Source organism: Mercenaria mercenaria, chromosome 14 (assembly GCF_021730395.1).
Source record: "Mercenaria mercenaria strain notata chromosome 14, MADL_Memer_1, whole genome shotgun sequence".
Classification (NCBI taxonomy): Eukaryota; Metazoa; Mollusca; class Bivalvia; order Venerida; family Veneridae; genus Mercenaria; species Mercenaria mercenaria.
Window position 1 is genome coordinate 32,949,968 of NC_069374.1, and position 24,501 is coordinate 32,974,468.

The 24,501-nt window shown below is 34.5% G+C and overlaps 1 protein-coding gene across 1 annotated transcript in view; it reads left to right on the forward strand.

Moving 5' to 3' along the window:
* Window positions 1-23,299, forward strand: part of LOC128548156 (uncharacterized) — a 65,038-nt gene extending 41,739 nt beyond the window's left edge. Inside the window, exons 4-5 of the mRNA XM_053522577.1 lie at window positions 15,596-15,745; window positions 18,757-23,299. Of these exons, the coding sequence (XP_053378552.1) occupies window positions 15,596-15,745; window positions 18,757-18,998 (392 nt within the window). The 3' untranslated portion in view covers window positions 18,999-23,299. The remainder of the gene's footprint in view (window positions 1-15,595; window positions 15,746-18,756) is intronic.
* The last annotated feature ends 1,202 nt before the right edge of the window (window positions 23,300-24,501 follow it).

Consider the following 24,501-nt stretch of genomic DNA (forward strand, 5'->3'; position numbering starts at 1 on the left):
TAGGTTCGAGCCGTACTCGGGGCGTTGAATTCTTTATGTGAGGAAGTCATCCAGCTGACGTACGGAAAGCCGGTGGTTCTACCTAGGTGCCCGCCCATGATAAAATACAGATGTAACGCACGGAGGGGCACCTGAGATCTTCCTCTAGCATCCAAGATGGAAAGTCGCCATATATGACCTGTTATTGTGTCGGTGCGATGTTAAACCCAACAAAAACAAAAAAGCAACAAACAACGACTTAGTGTTAGTCACGTACAGACAGCCTGTGGATGATATCTTATTGTACCAAACAATACTACGGAAATATCCTATTGCGCGTTAGCCTTCAGTTGACTAAATGTCAGTGATTCCCAGAAGTGTTTAGATAAGAGTTCGTGCAGCAGACGACACAAATATTCACATTGGTCTTTGGAGTCTATTCAACTTTTTCGTATTTATTTCTAGCTCTGACTCGTGTTGTGCATTCAACTTTGTCGTATTTATTTCTAGCTCTGACTCGTGTTGTGCCTTTGACTCTTTTGTCATTTGGAACGTCTTGCTATGAAATACGAATTTCTCTTGTGTGATATTTTGTAATCACCTGTCCCTTTAAATTTATTTTTATCTCTTGTTTGTGTAGCATTAATCAGAGCTACGTTGTCTTCTGCATGTTTTGCAATCGCAGAAGCTGCAATTTTTGCAGTCACAAAGCTGTATTTTTTGCAATCGCAGAAGCTGCAGTTTTTGCAGTCACAAAGCTGTATATTTTTGCAATCGCAGAAGCTGCATTTTTTGTACAAAGCTGTATTTTTTGCAGTCACAGAAGCTGCAATAAATTATTTTTGAGTCACAAAGCTGTATTTTTTGCAATCGCAGGAGCTGCAATTTTTGCAGTCACAAAGCTGTATTTTTTGCAATCGCAGAAGCAGCATTTTTTGCAGTCACAAAGCTGTGTTTTTTGCAATCGTAGAAGCTGCAATTTTTGCAGTCACAAAGCTATATTTTCTGCAATCGCAGAAGCCCTTTATATGATTCATATGATAATAAAACGTTCTGTCTACTTACCCTGAATTTAAGATAAATATACGGCTGTACCTATATATGACCATGCAACAACAGCATTCGTTATTGATTGATCAATACCTTTCTGCCAATAACGAAGACATTTGTGGATTAAATAATCTATAAGTAAAATAATTAAATCGTAACAAAGTCTTGCTCTATATTGATCCGTTCACATTCATAATAGATTTATTGCACTCATTTTACTTCACGCATTTCACACGATAGGCTTCAAATGGTCTCAGAACATTATATAACTTTAATTATCATCATCAACTGCTTGTGTGAGTATGAGAATTTACTTGTAGCCACACTGTTGTAATATGTTTTCTTATAATTAATTGTTTTGACACAGAATGTTGATTGAGAAAACATTTCACAGTAATGTTATAATAAAAGATAAGGAGATTGAAAACTGAAACAGCACAATCGGTGGTGTTATTAAAGTGGGACAAACTCTTCCATTAGAAAATGCTGTGAGGAAAGAAAGGTATATGGAACTACTAGCTAATGGACATTTAATATTTCATATTTCATCATTTTATGTTATTAAGTGCATTCCTACTTAAAGGGTAATAAGATCCACATTCAAATTTTTATTGATGGTGTGTGCTTGTTTATTGGCATATTTAAAACAAACACAAAATAAACATGATTATCATTCATTAGGTTGTAATAAGATACCTCTACAAAGGAAATCATTTGTACTTTTACAGGGACCGTTCCTAATCTAATGTAGAATAAAAACTAGAATTGTGACCATGATAGGAGACGTATGCCTCAACATACCGCGCCATCCTCTAAATAGCAAAGAGTTTAGTACAGACCATCTTCATACTAAAAGTTTGCAGCAAATTGTATTTAGATAAGATTGTGAGAAACTTTAAATCCATTCCGTCAAAAAGTGTACGAGGATCTGAACACACCAAAGTTCTTCACTATTGCCTATTTTGTGAAATTAATTAAGAGCCATGATTCTAGAATAGATAGCCACAGAAAAAAAGTCCATCATTTTTTGTCATCGTCACATCTAGGTCCTTCATGTGTCAATCTTTGAAGCATATCCTTTCAATAGTGTTTGAGAAGTTGGACACACAAGATTTTTCTCTATATTCTATATAGCAAAACTATCAAAGGGGCATAACAGCTGTAAAAAATAGTCTCAGCAAAAGTTCCTTTCTTTATGGTCATCTGCACGTCAAGCTTGTTCATCTGTAAAGCAAATCTGGCTAATAGTGTGGGAGGATTTGGACACACAACATTTGGGACGTACGGACGGACGTACGGACAGCAGCAACGTATGATGTATGTGCTTAGAAGGTAGTACAAAACATTGAATGAGCTTAAAAGGTACTACCTTCTAAGCACATATATAAGGAGAGGTGATAGAATTAATTGTTTATGATACAAGTACAAAGATATATCGCAAAACGTCCATGTACTGTACTTCGTGAATATATTGAAAGTAAAACTTCACAAACATTTAAAAGATCCGTTCGTTTTAATTCTGAAACAAGAGATTAATCACGTCCACTGTGTTCGTGACTAGAATCGCTGTTAGATTTTCATCAAGGGGTTTCCGTAAATAGTTCCGTAATGAAAATCGATTTGTTGTTTACATTGCTTCAATTACAAGATTGCAACTACATAAATTTGTTCCAAAAAGCTATATAGTGTTGGTTTCACATGGTATAAACATCTTAAAGACAAATCAGCATCATATATGATCTTTAAATTTTTTAACTCGTTATAAATATTTTTCATCGTTCGCAATATTACTCGATTGCATTTCCCCTCAAATAAACCAGACAAGGTTATTCCAAAGTAAGATTTGGTACATGCATGTCTTTAATTTTAAAGGACACATGTCATTAAAGGTTTTTATCAGCCTTGATGTGTTTCTGTTACCGTTACTTGTGTTACGGTTTCTACTGTCGAGGTCAAAAATCCATTTCTCCGTTTTACTTTTTTACAAAGTTATGCCCCTTTTGGACCTTTTTGGTTAGGGTAAGTCTTCGTATGTAACCTGGTACCTCAGTATCCACTAATGGGAATGGATTGAAATTTCTTACACTAGCCCACTGTTATCGTCAGGATCCATAAATCTGTTTTGCATGTTTACTATGCCCCTTTTTTATTCATACATTTTGTATTTATTCAGTTGACAAGGCTGTTGAATAGTCGAGCGTTGCTGTCCTCCTCTGGTTTGTTTCGTCCTCGCTGTCCTTGTTTATAACTTTGATAAAGTTTGGGGTGTTTTTTGCAGAAATCAATAAACTGCTGTAGGATTTCGTTTTAATGGAATTCGCTCTTAGAAAGTAATTATTTCCCGCTGTTCGTGACATTTTTGACAAAATGTAATGTAGCACACAACAACGTCCTTTTAAACATTTTCGGAATTTTCCGTTTTAATAAGAGACCAGACTGGAAACAGTAATACGAACCTCTAATAATTAATTATTCATTAAATGAATCTACTGCCATTGATGTTTATAAATAATTAATTATCACAGAAATATCGCTTGGGAAAACGTAAAGTCAAAGTCCTCTTGGCATACAATGCGCGAACAGTTTGCTTTTATGGCAATGAACTTTCAAACAAAGATTTTATCTTTCTTTCAATATCGTTTTCTTCAGAATAGGCACACATTTTAATGATTTTAAGCGACTATGAACAACTTTTTGCCTATTTGTGACGCTGTTCATAAGACCAGCACATGTAATATTGTTGAAGAATTGTTTTGACTCCATTCAATTTTATATAGAGGTCCACTTTAGCCGGAACTAGGAAACGTGAGAGGATTTGTTTGTTTGTTTTGTTTTTTGGTGTGTTTTATTTCTTCATTACCTCGTAGGAACATATTAAATCAGTTCGAGTCTGCAGTAATATTGCTTGGCAGCGTTCTGATTCCAATTATTTTATTTATTTTATTAGACGGTTAACTATCAGAACAGGATAAAGATTTCCCCTTGATCACAAGAGAACATGCAAATCAAAATGGGTTTGAATGCCCTGTACACGGAATAATAAATAATAACTAGATATAGTAGGAAAGAACATAATTATTTAAATCCAGATTTCAGGAGTGAAGTACATATATATCATAAGTGTTTATGAATAAAACATTTTTCATTTTAGTCTACGGACTCGGTGTCTATTTTTCCAGATAAATATCACACTAAAACATCCAGGCATGACTGATACAGGATAGGAATAAACCACGATACTTTTGCAGGACGTGATTCAATCAGTTGTGTAACTTATGGTTATATTAATCCCAAATGTTTCTTTAAAAAAATGCAGGCTTGAAAATTTAAATAAAGAGTGTTAACATAAAACACAGTTTGCATAAATGTAAGCATTTACAGGAGACCGGCGTAACAACGGAACACAAGGCGGACTTTGAAACTTTTATCGAATATTTTATGGATACTCGATAAGTTGTCTATATCCTTACAAACTGAAAATAAAGAAAGTTCAACAGGAAAAGCAATAGCCACAGGACGTACGTTCACACGGACTGTACATAAATATACATAAATAAAAGATGAATTAAAAAATAAAGAAAACAGATACAAGCATGTAATGAAGACAGAAAACAGTAGGCACTGCCATGGGGCGGTTAGTGGGAAAGCCATAACATGGTAGTTTAAATTGGTTTACCGGCGCTTAAACCCATACATATGTTTCTTATATATAAGAAGACGATGAAAGTAAAATTATTGACTGCCTGGAAGAATGCTTTCATAGCCTATACTATAGGATAATATTGTAAAAAGCAGACATGCTCATGTAAAAATATATATCAGTCGAAACCTTCGGAACCGTCAACTTATATAGTCAACGGCTTTGCAGAAGCCAGAGCACCAAGATCAATAATGTTAAGGCTATAACGAAACAGGTCATGGGACAGTTAAAAAAGCATTCCGTCCCTTGTGGGCGTGTTGACTTAATTGTAATGAATTCCTTGAACTGTCCCACATCGCGCAACGAATGCGGAAGCTGTAGTGGGCTGAACGCTACATATACAGTATGTTTCACTATTTGAATCGTATAATTATGCTGATGAGTTTCAAGTTATTAATCAGTTTTTGTCTTGTTTTCCATCTTCCTTTCTGTCTGTTACAGTTTGATAATTTGCTATTTGAAATAAAGGGTTAGCAAATAATTATAGGTTATTAGATTTGTATCGAAAAGTTCTGCAGGGGTAATATTGCGCGACTTTAGGAGCGCAATATTATTCCGTGAAAGAACGAGTGCATATTTCTTGATGCAAATCTAATAATCTTTTTATTACATACGCGTCTACACTTAAAATTATCATATAAATAATGCAAAATTGCTACTAAGCCTGAGTGAAAATGGAAATTTTGTCGTTAAAGAATTTTTAAACGCGACGACATACATGAAACTGACGTTACAAATGACGTCACAAACCCGATATGAAATTTGAACGTCAATATGAAAAACTTAACGGATTTTTTAAATGAGCATGTAATAATAGGTTATATGAGTCCCAGCAGAACGCAAAATATTCAGTTATTAACTCAGTTGTTCGGTATTATAATTTCCGGTCATTAGAAACAAAATCATTACAATTTCTTCTGGGCTCTTGTTCAAGCTTTTCAAAATATGTTTAGGCTGTGATGTTAATTATTCATACGGTAGTGTCTGATAATGAAATGCCGTTTCAAACTGCTTACCTTATGGTTTCTAATTGGAGCTCTACTTACGTAGAGCAATATCGTTATAATCTACAGTCTAACCATGTACATGTGCACGTTATTGAATTGTATGTTCTCTTATAATAATCCATAATCTTGTGCCTAATGCTTGCAATGTAAAATGCAGTATACCTCGTTATTCACACAACAAAGCTGCTTAGAATTGTTGGTAATTATGAAAAGCGTTTGATTACGACGTAACTACTGCTAACCAGTTCATATTTCATTCTTGTTTATTTGAAATCAATATATACTTTACCTGTCAATAATTCCACTTCTATACTCCTGGCCAAGGTTCAAGTCATACGTATTCTGAACGTTAATATTCAGTATAGATTTCTCAACATTTCTGTACTCTGAGGTATATTTAGTCATTGTCCAATGTTTTCCATGAATGTAAGTGTGATAAAATGTTTCAGATGGCACTATTAGTTATAGGGGCCTCCGTGACTGAATAGTAAAAACCGCTGACTTTTAACTACTTGCTCCTCACCGATGGGTGTTCAAAATCTTCATGTGAGGAATCCATCCATGGGACTTTCGGAATGTGGATGGTTCTATCAAAGTGCAGCCTATGCTATTAAAAGCTGTAAAAATCGCTTTATTACCTAAAGTGTGTCAATCTAAACAACATAACTTACAAAACCGTATACCACCTAAGCGTTAAATACCAAAACTTTGACACTCAAAACTAGACAGACTCGTTCAAATTACATTATAAGATTATACCAAACATTATTTTAGGTGCAAAGATCCTGCTGAACAGACAAATAGGCTGGTCATACACATTGTATATTACTGGGTTGAACGATATAGATATATGAGAAGAGGTGGTTATCTAAACCTTGTCGTGTTTTCAAACGTCGTCATTCAGTTGAACTGCTAAAAGGGTTTAAATGCAACCTGTGCTTATGAAATAATTCTGTGCTAACAAACTGAGTCGCGAGGATCTTTTTAAGGATTGTTTGTCAATGGTAGGCGTTTCAGTATTGACATGGAGCCGGAAAGAGAAATATTTAGCTTCAGTATTCAAGAAAATACTTACAGGCGCTTTTGGTTTTAGAAATCCAGCACCGTATGCATCACAGTATTTATGAATTAAAAAATCTACAGTTAGAAACAACATATTTCAGTTTCTAATCTAATGATAGAGGTAAGTAAGGCGGATTTTAACATACCGGTATAATTATACTTTATCCTTTTATGCGTTTCCATATGTAAATGCGTGCTTGCTAGTCGTATTAGCAAGAACAGCCTCACGTACGCAATGTTTGCGCCGGAAATTGCAGACTAGGTTTTCTATAAATAGTTTCTTTGATGAAGATCGATTTGTTGTTTTCTGTGCCTCACTTACAATAACGCATTATAACAGGAGACGATACAGGGTGAAATTTAGGTGCTCGATAACGATGATCACACAATAAGAAATTGCTTGTATCGCAAAAATTCTTTCAGAACATACATGTGCTCTGGGAGAGTACATGAACGCTAGATTCACCATTCGTTTACCGTAAAATAAGTTAGATATACTGCCGCTAGTGACGCATTTGAAACATCTGTAATATTCACACGTGTGTTCGTCATAATATTATTAATTATGCTGCTGTTGATATGAATGCATTTTGTAACAAAGTGAAGTAAAACGTTCTTCAATCTTATTGCAAGAGACTTGTATTGGAAAGCCATCCTGTTGGTTTACAAAAGGTGATCGGTGGTTCTACCCAGGTGCCCACTCATGCCTGAAACAATACCTCGAGGATAACCTGTTGTCTTCTTAAAGCAGGAACGCCGCCTGAATGCTAATGAAAAGTGATAGTATCATATGTAATTATTTATTAATCGCCCGTGATTTACATGAATACACACAAGGACTTTAAGAACGCATTGCATTTTGAAAATTTAATAACTAAACATTAAGGTAATGTACACGTAATAGTTATGTGTTTAAAAATTGCATTAACTTGATACAGTCTTAAAGTTAACATTGTTTCGCACGGTGTTTCAATTTTTAAACAACTTTTACCGAGCCGTTTTTTTTTTTAATTTTGTATAATTCATGATATTTCTTCAAGCTGAAATAGAGACAAATTTCAAAGTAATAACCAGTGTACAAAACGTTCTTGGAGAATTCATTATAGCAATAATTTTGATACAAGAAACCCCAAAGCATTAGTAAACAATTATAAAACACAAAATAAAATTGTTGATAACAATTTTTAGGGAGCCTCGAGTAAAATCGGAAAGAAATTTAGCTCTACCACTGTGAGACTGTTTTAAATATTGCTCTCTACATTTTAAAATAACTATGGGGCAGAAGTAAAACTTACCTACATTTCTTCCACAATATTTACACTAAAGAGTAAGGGCAAAATAAAGAACTTTTACCCCATGTAGCTCAAAATTTACAAATATATCTAACCCTGCACCCTTCTGTATCAGAGGTAACAGCTTATCAAATGAAAAATTTCCGCTTTTGTACAATAAATCAATAATAAGTCTTGAAAAACTGTTTAACTTAATTTGGTGCGGCTTGAACCTACGCCCTCCTGAAAAAAAAATAGACAAAGTAGGTTTATTGTAGGAATTGAATACTCTTCAAAAGGAGGTACACTTTTACGGGTCCATTATCTTAATTCATTTTACAATATTATTTTGTCATCATTTTTGTCCCGATAAGAACACAACATACTCACAATTTGATAATACGTTAACGCCATTTTGTTCGTGTACAATATTCACTAAGAGAATCTTATATCGTTTTGCTTATAAATGTACGTAAAATTGATGGCTCCATATGTATGTAAATGCATAAGATCATGATAAACAAATGACAAATGCATCATGACTTTCGAGGCTAACATGGAATAAAAATAAATGTCTTCTTTTAGCTTTATTCAATTAACAGACAATATCTCATATCCTTTTTGTCTGAACACAATATTCCCAAAGTGTATTACCTCATCACATTACCTACAAATGCGCCCAATGTTGGCGGTTCCTTACAGAAGTAATGACAATGTGCCATGATAAACAAATACCAAATTCATCATATTACCGACAAATGCGCCCAATGTTGGCGGTTCCTTACAGAAGTAATGACAATGTGTCATGAAAAACAAATACCAAATTCAGCATGACTTTCTAGGCATAAGTGTAACAAATTTGATTACATTTGACGCTCTCTCCCGTCTAGTCAATTTTGTCTGAATTCAGTTTTCCCACAATAGGATATTTATATGTGCATTTTCATAACGGCGAGTTTTCAGCAGAAATAATGGCAGTAGGTCATTTTAAAGTGGCATTATGCGCATCTTACTGCACATAGTGTGTTTTTGGTGAATGTTTTATAAAAACAATTTTCCGTGGCTGTGCATTTAAATGTGTTAAATTAACGATAATGCCGCATAAGTATTTGAAGTTGATGCTTTAGAAATAAAGAAATTGGACTGGTAAATTAATGGTCTTTTTCTTCAGGCTTCTACGCAGTGATCTCCCTTGCCTACAGGTAGCGGTTTCTGAAGTTGAAGGGAAGCAACTCCTGCGTGCAGTTTGACTTTTCTTAAAAAGACTGCCCCAGTCAAAATAAGAAAAGTCATATTTGGAAAGTTATAATTTCTTACTAGTAACAGGAAGATTTTGGTTTATTGGGTTAAAAGCTATAATTTCCTTCACCCTTTTTACACACACATCTATTTCAGGTGGATTTTTACTTGACATATGTGCAAAATTCCACTTTAAACAAATATCGAATTCATCGTGGCTTTTGAATTTGAAATGTTTTCAGTAAGTACCTTGGAAACTGTTTTGTTGTATTTCATCTTGGCTCGATTAATATTTAGAATATTTATTCCAAAATACAAAAAAAAAAAAGAATTAAATTTTATTGATACTAATAAATGTGTAAGATGATCCATTTGAAGCATAAAACGCAACCAGTTTAACCCTTACCCTGCTAAACTTCTAAAATGAACTTATCCGTCATTCAGTTTGGGCAGTACCACTTATTATTCGAAGGCATGTTCAATGAAAATTTATTGACTGAATACCAAACAGTGCAGATCATGATAAGCCTGCATGGACGTGCAGGCTGATCTTGGTCTGCACGGGTTGCAAAGACTGTATCACTTGCCGCCAGCAGGCTAAAGATTAAGTGATAGCCGTCTAGGTTTCATAGTATGTTCATGGGTGTTAATGCTACATTCAAAAACACTCACGCCCCATAGCACCAACTGTACGAGAAACGTTGCACAGAAACCATGATCAAAACGGGCCAGAAAATATAACACAGCGTTCAAGTACAGGGAGACAACTTTATAGCCCCCACACGACACTTGAAGACCGTCGTTGTGTTAGTTAAAACAGTTTGTAGAAAGTTCACTGAAAGCCTAGAACGCAACGATGCGAAATAATGATAGACAGAGTTCAACTGAGTCTGATCCTGAAAGGTTTTGAAATATGCAACGATGGCACGCCCTTAACACCAGCTTCGGCGAAATTCTACATGTATCACGAAAATCATTTAAATTTAACGGACTCCCTAGATAATATGATACCGTAACAACATCCATGATTTCATTTATCGTAATATAGAAAGTTGTCACAGAGAATGACAGTGATAAATGATAATGTTTATAGCCATACTCTTTGAAATCTTTAATATTTTGGGGGTACTATTTGTCATGGATTTCGTTGCTCTAAGTCAAACCACCTAATTAAATCTCAATTAACAAGTAAAATTCTCATTCATTTTCTGTTCGTTCAAAAGTTTGAATGCACGAATTTATATCCCCGCAAAACGGTCGGTTTGGTTGAAACTTCGAAAATTCATGTCCACGAAATTAAATGATTTTACAGTAGCTTTCGATATCCCATAACAGTTCTCTGTTTTAGAATGTTTTTAATTTCTTTTTCATTATTCCCAATGTCTATTTTTCCAGTTTTCTCCGGGTTTCTCATTAACTTTTGTAAACTTAGAACTGGTATCATTGTTTCGTTTGGGTAGTTTCAATTTCATATGCAAGTTTTTATTTCATTTTGAACAACATATCAGCACATTTTTTTCCAATTTCATATGCAAGTTTTTATTTCATTTTGAACAACATATCAGCATATTTTAATCCGATGAAATCGGGAGCGGGGTATTGAAATGGCGTTGTCCGCCCGTCACGTCCGTGCGTGCGTCCGTCCGCAGCCATATCTGAGTAACTAGCTGGTAGAATTTTATGAAACTTACTGCGATGATGCCCGTCAAGTTTTTTTTTTATTGGTCAATTTTCCTTAGAGTTATTGCCCTTGATTTAATGAAAAATGCCCAAAAATGTCCGTCCGCAGCCATTTCTCAGTAACTATCATGTAGAATTTCATAAAACTTGAAATCAACATGCACCAACATACTGCGATGATGCCCGTCAAGTTTTTTTTTTGTTTGTTTTTGATTGGTCAATTTCCCTTAGAGTTATTGCCCTTGATTTAATGAAAAATCCACGTCTCCAGCAATTTCTTAGTAACAAGCTGGTAGAATTTCATGAAACTTGAAATAAATATGAACCAACATACTTCGATGATGCCTGTCATTTTTTTTAATTGGTCAATTTTCCTTAGAGTTATTGCCCTTTAATTGTTTAAAAATGTACAGATTTGTACATAACAAACCAACCAATTGGTAGAATTTTATTAAACGTCTTTCATTCTTTTCCATGAACATTTATTATAAACATGTGAAGTTGTGTACCCACACTTGGTCACCACCTTGCCTTGGTCACACCCCCTCCCCATCTCCCCCCCCCCCCCCCAAAAAAAAAAAAGATTATTTTTCATTCCTTTTTTTTCAAACCTTCCATGAATATTTAACAACATGCAAAGTTGTACCATTCCTCCGTCTCACATATCCACCCAGTCATGCCCCCCCCCAGGCATGCATTCTCCCGCCCCCCCCCCCCTATTTCTTTTTTTATTTTTAATTTTCCATCAATATTTATAATCAACATATGATGTTTTGTACCCTCACCCAGTCACCCTTGCCCCCCCCCCCCCCCACCACCACCACCAAAATATAGCATTCATTTTCTGTTTAATTGATTTTGACTAATGAAATTATTTGCCTCTTATTAACATCCTTAACTTTTTGCTGGATATACTGTTTTGCCGTTCCTCACCACAAACCCTTTCGGCAGGGATACCAATTCATCGAATTTGCTTGTTCCAACTTTACCTGCAACGATACTTTTATGCTCAACAACTTTTATTTCTAATTTCAAAGACCTAGTACATATTAATATTTATTTCAAATTTCAATTGCAAGCTTTTCTTTGTCTTCAACATCATGTGAGCATTTATTTCTGACTCTATATGCAAGCTTTACTATGTATTTCAACAATACGCGAACATGTTGTTTTTTTTTTTCCAATTTCACATGGTTGATGTGTGCTGACTTATTACTAGATAGCAATGGCTAAAGTTACTTTTTGATTATAATTAAGTTTCATTTTCATTTTCGAACATGTCTTAAAACTAAAACAATTTTGGTATTTTACTGTTAACGAATAACGTGCAAAACAATTCAAATTTACTTATCAGTTCCCATACAATATTCATAATGATAACTAAATACTTTCAAAGTATGCTTTTGAAATAGTAAAATTTTCAAAGTTGTCTTCGAACCAGGAAGTATGATACCTTTATCTGTATCTAATGTTCGGTGCTGCATAGCTTTCAAACATGTTGTTTCATTTCATTATCCAGATATCTGTTTTCATTACCACGATCCATTTATTAGTTTGCATTGCTACGAAGTAAATTTGGAGTGCAAGACGCTCGAACATTGCTAGACTTTGGCATTGTTGTTTTGTCTGATCCTCGGCACATCAGCTATTCGGTATAAGATGCTACAGTTTTGAAAGCAAGTGCTTACATTCCCATGTGCAGTTGTCCTACACACCTACGCATGCACTATTTCGCGACAGATTGTACAGTTTGGACAGGATTTGGCATTATTCAAATACACGAATGGCATATTATTCTATATTTCCACATACTTGACCAGTCTGTAGCTAAATTATCACATACAGTAAGCTAATTAGGACTTACTTCATTAATACTTACACGTCACTGATATCTCAATTACTGTATCATAAAGTTATTTATGCAATGATGGCAGAAAATATATTAGAAGAGGAATGTGCTTGAAATGGCATGATTATCTCCAACATAGGCCTTTTATTTATTATTGTAGTTTCTATTTTATTTGTAAAGTTGGACGAGTTGAATTCATATGATAATATCGTCATAGAATGAAAGCTTACAACTGCCTTAAACATGGCCAACGTCTAGTATAGAGGTAAACGTGGTATACTGTCTGACAATGGTTTGTTACATGGTATTGATTCGTGTTTGAATTTTACTTTGACATTTATGAAGACTGGTTATAATTTCATTTACCTTGGGGTATATATGCAACGAGTATAGCCCATTGTGACATGTTATTGAAATGTATTTTTCTAGAAGCGCTCTTCTACCAAACAATGGAATCATGCATACTGTCTATATTTGGGCAAAGCAAAACCTCAGCTGGAATATAATCAATTTTAATATTAGTATAAAAGTAGCAAATAACATGTGAATTTACAGAACGTAGATTAATCATTACTTAATGTGAAATAACAAAACAGAAAATATAATCCCACATTGTAGTGTTGAGTAGGCAGACTGACTGCAGACTCTATCATGACTTTTATCTGACTCTTTGTATAAATCGTTGGTGTATAATTTGTTCTGTTGACAGGTCTACAGTTCAACACTGGTTTGCAGAGCTAGATAAATTTCTTTAAAAAAATGTACTTGGGAATTTATTTCTGATGTCTTAAAACACGTATTCAATGACTTGTCGGTCAATTATCAAAACTGTTAGCCCTCCGTTCTTTGGAACTCAGGGCAAATGGTATTGACTATTAACCACCAAGCCCTTCAATACTTGTACAGTATATAATGGTCATGTTAATGTTTGTGAACAAAGGACTTGTTTATACTGACGTTTTTCTGTTGCAGTTTATTATTTTAGTATAGTGTACATTAGTGTACATTTGTAGTGAGAAATTGTACCTCGGTCTCCACATTTATTACTTTGCGAATTGGCTCAACTTGTCACAGATTTCGAGTTAAAGATATTTTCAAAGCTAATGAATGCAATACTGACTTATAAAGTCTATGGCTGTTCGGTTCGTATGTTGTGTACCTCCCGTCTGTGTGTTTTGAATTAACCATTGAGTGTTTAGAAGATTTTTAACTTTGCAGAGTAGAAACCAGGATTGGGTTATATTAGGTATATTGAGTATTTGAGGCAAATAACTTTTGCAAACGACCATCCCTTCAGCAGTTTTATGAATAATCCATACGATTAAGGGTTGTATGTCAAACTCCTCCTTTTTATAGTATGGAACTGGGACATTTAGGTTCATGCTACATGTTAATATTATTTTCTTTCCTTTATCATAATCCTTTTGTATGTTTACGCTTATTTTCAGGGAAAACTACGGACGGTCACCAAAGGTCCATAGAGAGCAGCTTGTGGGAGAGTGCGTGCTTCAAGCTTCCAGCCACCATGCGGTCGGATTTATGTAAAGAATCTAGACCCAGTAAGAACGCCGAGGTCCCAGTATACAGCTGCAAAATAAAATAAAACCTTTCTAAGTTTTGGTGGTCAGATTATCCATTTTTACTTTGATCGATGTAAACTGACTTTAGTTTAGTAAGACCTGATGTGGATGTACCCATTAACATTATGTACTAAAATGATATACAAGAGGGTGAAGCATCTGTAACTTTACGTATGCTGTTAAAACTGAAAACCAGATCCTCTATTATCCAAAAAATAAACATATTAATTTGAAATGGATTAGCAAACAGTGTCGTGCATTTGGTATGCAAACCACTCGAAGACGGATTCGTATATTTTGCAATCCATAAATTGATTTGGTTTTGGTAACTATGCACTTTCGCATCCCGAATTCGAAATTTTCCCGACGTTTGATATTATCGGTTTGTAAAGATATTGCATCTCATGTGTATACAAATCGAATTTAGCATTACGCTGTAATGATAAACGCACGTAAATGAACAAATGCCATCATCCTCCATAGCAAAAACCTATGAATATTTTATCAAGTGTAATGAATACATAATGTTTTTGAGGAAAATTGTTCAGCCGTTTAGAACATGATCATAAAAGCTCTCATTATCTCTTGGATTGTCCTGAATGTCATCATTTTCAGCATCATCATCATCATAAACAATGACAGCATCATTGTCATCAGTATCATTATATCTGTTATTTCCAATTTATTAATACCATTCTTTTTATCACCATCATCATTATACGTGTCATTATTATCATTTGTGTCATTGTTTTCACATCATCAGTCGTAATCAGTGTCATCATTCTTATTATCAATTTATTTATTTTTTCATTATACTGTAAAATTCACTTGATATTTGAATAAGTGTCTTTTATATCTATATTTTAAGTCAAAAGTTTAATATTGGTTAAGTCATGCTTGCATGAAAGAAAAGCGACAAAGATATTGCTGTTATTGCTGATAAAATGACAAAAAAGGATTAATACACACTCAGTTACTTAACACATAATACCTCAGATAAATACTATCTGTGGAGAGATCTGCTGTTTCTTGGCTCTCATTTTCTGGGACGTGTGTAAATGTGGTTATCTTATCAACTTTGAATATATTCAAGGCAAGAACACTTTCAAATCAAAGACAATTTGAGTGTTAAACTCTGCTTCTCTTTATAAACATTGGTGTATATCATTGTCTTTCAGATTGGCAAAATGCAGTTATAGGGCTTATGATATTTTCTGCAGCCTTCGGATTTGTGGCAGCCATTCTAGCTATCTGTGGTGTATGCACGTCACCATTACCAAAGAAGATATACTATTTTCACTCTGCTGGGGAGATATTTTTCGTTTGTGGTAAGATAATTTATCATTCTGAGGCTGCATACATTGGATAAGATTGTGCAAATTGTTTTTAAAACCCAATCATTGAAAATTGTGATTATTAGCTGGAAAATTTCCCACAAATTGCTGTTGATTTCAGGGCACGAGTGTCAGGTATAGTACACTGGGGTAAATTTGAAATTTACCTGACTCCAAGAAGCTGGTATTCACAACTGAACTTGGTAGTAACGGCTTTATATACGACAAATGTACTTTAAATTTAAGTCGAATTTCAAAAAAAAAAAAAAAAAAAAAAAAAAAAACACTAAGAAACTTAAAACTGAACAATACGATGAAAATATATATGAGCATCGATAAGACGGCAGTATATGTCAGTTTAGAAATATATTAGTTTTATAGACCTTTCGAATGAGTGTTTTTAGAATATTTTCATGAATTATGCATGGTTTTCTAGGAAATAAAACACGATATTGTTGTTGCAAAACTTGCGCCCTGTTATTTGTATGTGGGCGGAATATATTACAGAGAAGTATTGGTAAAATAAATAACACGTCTGATAAAGTCGGTGCAAAGCCAGTTATGCATAAAAGACCGCAAAATATCTGATTTCATCTGATTTCCTTTATATATTTATAAACCTCCCGTTACATTCAGTTAGGGGACGACCATTAGATATTCAACGGCAGACTAAAGTGAATCAATATTTGAGCCGCATAATGAGAAAACCAACATAGTGCATTTGCGACAACCATGGATCCAGACCAGCCTGCGCATCCACGCAATCTGGTCAGGATCCATGCTGTTCGCTAACGGTTTCTCTCATTGCAATAGGGTTTGAAAGCGTACAGCATGGATGCTGGTCTGGATCCATGCTCGTCGCAAATGCACTATGTTGGTTTTCTCACGGTGCGGCTTATTTTGGCCTATATTATGGGACTCAGATTCAAAGTTATTACATGATCTTGTCCAAATTCCAGCAGGTATATCCAGGAACGTTCAAAGAAATTCGTTTTATTTTATTTAGCTTACACACCCCTAATCAGTTTCTATTTCAAAGACATTTCTGTTATAATGTGGCTTCCTTTCAATCAAAGATATACTTTAAAAATATATTTTCCTTGTCTTTTAATATGCTATAAATTCTGGGTCATTTAAACAAGCTGACGCTTTTTGTCTTTAGAATACTAGGTTATATTTCTAAATGTTTGTCAAGCAGTCTACAAGTATATAGTACCAATTTTAGGATATTTTCCGTACTTAAAGGTGATGTGCATAGTTATGTTTCACATACGCATACCTCAGTCTGTTTTGACATACTCTGCGATTTGTGGTCCTGGCTATGCGAGTTTCGTTCAATAATTCCAGGGTAGACCACTCTTACCCTTTATTTCTTGTATATTTTATTTGTATACATATACTGTTCAACAAAGTTAAGACTGAAAAATGATATCCACCAGTATTATAATTATTGTTATTATTATTATTATTATTATACTAGATTTATATAGCGCCATTTTCATGATAAACACGTTCAAAGGCGCTTTACAGCAACTGCAGCCACACAGGGCGCGAAATCATCCTCTAATAGTACAGACACAGAGCGATCTGACCAGAGGGACAGAGTGAGATAAAGCCCCCAGAACAGACAGAGAGAAATTTTCAGATACAGACATGTCCGGCTAATTTAGCCTAGCTCTTTTCGAATAGACAGTCTGGTTCTTTAACGTGCCCGGTGTATGGCACCGATACACGCGAAGCCGTCTTTTCTGGGAAGTACCAGTACAGGCCTCTAGTTAGGTGGGAGACACTCAAGAGCATCTCAGAAATTTTCATTGCCTGGACCGGGATTCGAACCCCGGACCTCTGGATTGACAGCCAAGCGTGTTACCACTAGACCACCGGCCCACATACCTACTAGTAAAATTTTATTCTGGCCACAGGTACTAAGTAAATAATCAGACTCGGTTACCGTATATTATCGCTTATAAGACGCATTATTAGGAGTCATATTTCCAATTCAGAGAGGGGAGCATCTTATAAGCGTTTACTACAAGGAATTTAAAAGAAAAAGAAACCCCAGATTACCTGTCCGACGTCTTATAAGCGAGTGCGTCTAATAAGCGAAAATATAATTGAGCCTGAGCTAAAACTGCCACTCCTGATCTCCGATTTTCTACTTTTCAGTTGGAATTTAGATTTTTTGCTTACCTTATTTGTATATTTGTACATTAAACAGTCAACATTTAAGAAACTACGTTTAGTTACTATTGGCTGGTATAAAAATTGCGAAGATACAACTTGAACATTTACATAAACAATTACCATCGTTTAGATACAAGCGCTCCCAGGAATTATACTTTGCATAATGACCTGCCAGTATCTCACATCACTGTGCAAATAATTTATGTGGGCGTTTGTCATGTTCAGGATAGTTTATTTGTTTTTCACTACGTCTTTTATTTTAAACAATATCAGCGGCGCATTTCAATACTCCCAGAGACATTACGAAAGTTCCTTTTATGTATTATGTATAAAACTCCGTTGCTTTTATTTCGATCTGTCCGCCCAACTAAGAAGTGTGGGTATTGCAACTCAATGCAATGTGAGCGAGGCGTATATTCTTTGTAACATTTTAGCGGCTTACAACAAGTCTGAAATCATGTCTCCACCATCTCGTATTCAATCAAAGTAGAGAATTTGTCCTTACCTACAGAGGACAAGTTGGTATTGATACAGAATCAAGGACAGTTTGTACAGAAATGAGCCCCCCTTTAAACAGCAGCCTTGTCATTTTTATGGAGACGCTAACATAGTCAGTTCGGTAATTAAGCCCATCTATAAACAGAAATAACTAGATATTCAAAAATGCATTTAGTTGAAATCTTACCAAGTCAGAATCTCTTGGTCATAACTTCATATATTGTAACACCAAATAGTTGCTCAAATGCAAAGTAATAAGTGGGATTTTAATTCAATATCAAACGTATACTTTTGTTAAAACAAGTTATAATTTTCTGTTTCAGCATTGTCTACAACTGTTGCCTTAATCATATACGCAGTAGCAATATCTACGGACGAAAGTATTCATTCTCACACCTACGGCAGTGGTTATGGTTTAGGATGGGGTGGCACCGCCTTTTTCTTCGCCGCATCCTTTTGTATGAGCCTTGATGAACTCGTGCGTGAGTCCGCACAAAATAAGTGCTGTAGATATTTATGTTGGAGGTCAAGGTCAAACGATAGAGACAATTCGCAAAATGTATGACGGCGATTGGATAATGTAGATTTGTTAATAAATTGAAAACATCAAAATAGTATGTACAAAAACAAAAAGATAGAATTGTGTTCTTTGATGGATTTGAGTTAAAAGAAGAGATTTGCTTTTACTCGTTACTCAATATACATGATATTTGACTTGTCTGTACAACGTACAGAAATCCAAGCAACATTTGCAACTTGCATTCCAACACAAAATACATGATGTGCAGGATTTCAAATTGTTTTTTAACACGTTCAGGACTCCAGCTTGACATTATGAGATATAAGATTTCATGAGTTCAACATCCAGGGAGTGCTTGCCTCGGTTTTGTCAGTATGAGCTTAGAAACTTAGTCTTAAATTGTAAGCGTTTGATTGGTTGTATCAGGTAGCACAGTCTTCAAATTGGTGCATAGAAAAGTTTTAACACAATATTTCAACCATGACATACGGCGTTACAGTATGTAGCGTTATGTTGTAGTACGTCCACAAAATCTAGGGGAGAAATAGTAGAGGTTTCGTATAACATGTGGTATTCCTGTCGTCATGATTATAAGATACCTTTAAAATACGCTGATTTTCTTATTCTCATTACAACGTATGTAGCAAATGAGATGTTGAGAACAGTACTATTTAGCCACAATGATAATGTTCCTAGTTACAAATGTTTGTTTTTATTAAGGTAATGATCCAACGCATCGTTGCTTTCCCAATTAGATATTCATCCTTGTTTTTTTTTTCAAACAACAGCATGTGTTTAATAAATCATATATTTAATGACTTGTTACATTTTTATCAAGATTTTTACAATACTTTTGCTGCAAATTTGTACTGTTCAATTAGTATCTTTTGTTGACCAGTATAAATATTTTATATGATAAAGTAATAATGTTAAATCAAAAACAGCAAATATTATATACATCTGTGGGCAGTGGATTTTATATTTTTTGTTGAGACCTTGTTTGTATATACGTCATATTCTATTTTTTATTTTGTGCAAAGTAAATACAACTACATGTACGTGTGCACAATATCCAGTAATGGTAATTCTTGCTTATAAACATTTTGTTTTCACCCAGCATAAAGTTTTCTTTGGCCTGAATCCTTTTTCAAGCCACATGCTTTTTCTACATATTACAGTAGTACTTATTGTTATACATGTAATAGTATACATACTGAATATTTCGCTGTTTCTTTTAGTTTAAGCATTGTATGCGAAATACTTTGATTTTTTTTTGTGAACAGCAAAATACTCTGTCACTCACAATTTCAAACGAGCTAAAGCCTTAAGTTTTTTTGTAATGGTTGTATGCTAAGCAGTGGCATTTGAGGGGTATTTCTCACTGTATGTGTGTTTCTAAGTAAAACCTATGTGACAAGAGTTATCTTCTAGTATCTCGAATCTATTATAAACACCTTATAAGGTTAGCAACCTGTGATTTGATATGTTTATATTTGTATTTGTGTGTTTTTCCTTTTAATACTTCTACTATTGACACATCTAATTGACGCACTTTTTAGCGTGCCGGAACTTTGTTCAGGGTTTTGCTATTGGTGTAGGTGCTTAGTCCGGCGTCCTTCGTCCATCTTTCTGCATCAACATTTTACTAAAATAATTTCATTTCAGAAACTACTGGTCAGAATGAAACAAAGCATTTCTGAAGCATCCTGATATAGACCTCATTCAAATTTGTTTAAATTGTCCCTCTTGGCCCCCTTAAATAGCCACCAGAGCTAAAAACAGAAGAAAAAACATTTGAACGACATATACTCAATTATCCACATATTGGACGATCATTTATTTAACTTGGACGATGTTTAATATTCTTGTAAGATCCTCTCCACTTTGTTCAAATTTTTCCGCTTGACCCATTGTAAGACTCGCATGAGCTAAAAACATTATAAACAGACAACTTCTACTCATTTGTGGATCTTCTACTCGTTTGTGGATCTTCATTAAACTTGGTCTGTCATATCCTATAATGGTCTTCTCTGAAGTTTCAAATGGTTTAGCTTGTAGTCAACTTCCTCTCATGAACCACTTTACCAGATATAGTCACATTCGTTCAAATGCTTCCGCATGGTCCCTTTAAGGGTCCCAAATCTAAAAGAAGAAAACAATTTAAATTATTTCTTCACAAGAACCAGTTGATGGCTCTTCACCAGACTTGGTCTGTAGCATCATTGTATAGTCATAGTCCTCACTTAGATTTATTCAAATGGTTTGTCTAGCCCTCTTTCAAGGTCGGCAATAGCTAAAAAAAGCTTTGAAACAAATTCTTCTCAACTTGATAGATCTTTACCAAACTTGGTCTGTAGCAGCCTTGTATAAGCTTTTAACACATTTGTTTAAACGGTTGTGTTTGACCCATTCTCGGGGCCACCAGATTGGAAAGTAGAAAAATATTTAAATGATTTTTTTATGGATCTTCACCAAACTCGGTCTGTAGCATTCGTCTATGAACCGACCTGTCTTACTTTTTCTTCAAATGGTTCCTCTTGGCATCTTTAAGAGACTGTCGCAGACCAAAATAGACCAAAATATTTAGATAACTTTTAGTGAACTGCTTCATGAATGTTCACCAAACTTAGTCAAGAGGAAGGTCTATATGTCTCATTCATCCTCAGATAAGCGACGTTGGACCATTGGGGCCTCTTGTTATAATTTTATTGATTTCAAATCAATTTCTAGTGTTCTGAAAGTATGCTCAGTTGTATTTACAAATACAAAAACAGTGAAATATCATTTTACCAGATATATGACATCTATTCTATTCGATAATTACGTTTCCTGTAACAGATGTTAATATTTTATCAAGGCATTTATAATACGTAGGAATTCTGTAATTTTGTAAGCTGTCAAAATGATTAACATGTTTCTTTTTGTTTTCAAATCAAGTAAAAACTAAAGTTAAACTCTAGAAATTGATTTGTTCATTTTGGACAATTTGTATGGAAGTGTTAGAAGGGCATATAAGTTGAGAAAATACTTATTTTGTAAATTTTTGATAATGCGAATCATGTCTGTATGTTTAAAGAATTAACTTTATCCTACTATGTAGCACAACTAATACCTTAAAATTCACAAGCAAATATTGTTTTGTTTTATGTCATGAGTGAGACTGTATTTGTGTTCAAATGTATTAATCACTATTAATTTCCATTTGCTGTAGTCCTTCCGGCTACTTATAATATATATAACTGGTTTATCCGTTTTATAGAATCAAAATGTGATAATATGTAGAATAAGAGCCATTTGGTGTCATTTGAACAGATAAACTAAACTCAGAACACGAGGTTTCTTTTTTCACATGATAGTTTTTTACCTGTGTTTTACACTACACTTTTTGATAATAATTATAGCAGTTGTTCAGTTTTCTTTCTTCATTGGCCGTATTTCCTGCGATTTCATATCATAAGAAGTGTAATTTGACGTAATGGTAGATAGTTGTCATGGCTTGAAATGGTTTCAAAGGAAACGTATAACTGGTCGCTATTTGACCAAACACTTCTTGAGGTTTCAATAAAATAATGTATAAAATCTAGACACCCGGACGTAAACTTCCATAAAAAGAAAACATGTCTATAAAGTGTCTATTCAAATATGACATAATATACTTGGATATGCTTTGAATATATAAAATAGACTACGTTTTGAATATATGTTTGTCAAACGAACAACAATTAACTTACATTAATATTTCATTAGTTTTCATTAAGTTTTTACGGTAACACTCCGAGCAACAGATTAGTGTAAGTCGTTTGATGTATACTTTGCCTTATTACACAATAAATGAGCCATGCCATGAGAAAACCAACATAGTGGGTATGCGACCAGCATGGATCCAGACCAGCCTGCGCATCCGCGCAGTCTGGTCAGGCTCCATGCTGTTCGCTTTTAAAGCCTATTGGAATTGGAGAAACTATTAGCGAACAGCATGGATCCTGACCAGACTGCGCGGATCCATGCTGGTCGCATACCCACTATGTTGGTTTTCCCATGGCATGGCTCAAATTGTTTCGCAAATCATTATTCCTTGACATTCAATTTCATTTCGCCTTGAGAGGCATCATAATCACATATTAACATTTTGCATTATCATGTCCGCTTAATATGAAAAGTAATTTATTCGCACGATGTAAAAAGAGCATAATTATCATATAATTGTATAAATCAAATAAAAACACTGTCTTTCCTTTGAATCCCCGTTACTATGTCCTACACTCTAAAACATTGCACTGTTATTTTTATTACACTGTTTTTCAAATACAAATTGAAAATTTATTTGAAATAAATCTTTACTTTATTGGTGCATTTATTTATTCTTTTCAGGAGAAAAAATGTATATTGCACGTGACTTGTCGTTATTAATCCACCTCCCCCAGCCCACCATACCCATATTTAAGCCGCGGCACCTTATGGTTCATACGGATGCTTTACTGTCAGTCTATTTCACTTGATGCGTTTTCAATGCCATGCTTTTTGCTAATAATGAATTAAACTTGGAATTTAGAATTATTTTTTTCCATAAAAGTTTAGCCATAGTTCTAATAACGATATTTACAACACATTGTCAAGTGTTTCAATTAACAAAATCATATAAAATCCCAATTAGCGGAATACGCTTGATTCTCAATGAATGTAGTCATAAATTACGCGATTGTACTTTACTGGTAAAAGAATAGTGTCAGGATCAATGCTATAATTGCTCATATTGTTCTTTTTGATCGTAACAATACCAAAATTAATAGTTTGGTAATTAAAGGCTGAATCAATCATGCGAAACGCCAATAACCAGAACATGGGCCACTTCTAGTGGGTATTTTCAAACGTATAGTAATAACTTTATAGGTGACAGCACAGCACATAATCATTCTGGTTAAAATGATCTTACCCTATGTCCATGCAAGACTGCAGATGTTTTTTGTTTAGAATGCTGTCTATTAATGCAGTTTGCTATTGCTAGATAAATACGCCCCAGCCTATTGAATACGCTCAATGATGTGTCTTGTTTATGTACTGATCAGGTAACAGCATGGCTTGCATCTGATCACGAATGAAGACTATTTTATTACAGTACCATATTACTAAAGTATGTCATTTTACCCCTGATTAATTTACCGAAAGTCATCCATAATATAAATGCCAAATCCATTATGACTTTCCAGGTAAAGCTATAATTGATAAATACATGTTTTATCTCCTGTCCGTCCAAAGCCTTTTATTTATCTCATTACTCACGAATGTGTCTAGTGACGACGGTTCCCTACAGTTAATGATTATATATCGTGATAAAGAAATGCCAAGGTCATCACGACTTTCCAAAGGAATATGGCAATAAGTTTAGATATAATATTATTTCCGAAGGAAATACTATGCTTCCCGTCTAATATGTCTGATTTAAATATTCGCAAAGCTTAGTCTATATCATAATTTCCATGATAATATCCAATGCCAATGGTCCTTAAACAGGGGTTGTGGGGAAACTGTCAAATCCAGTCTGACTTCA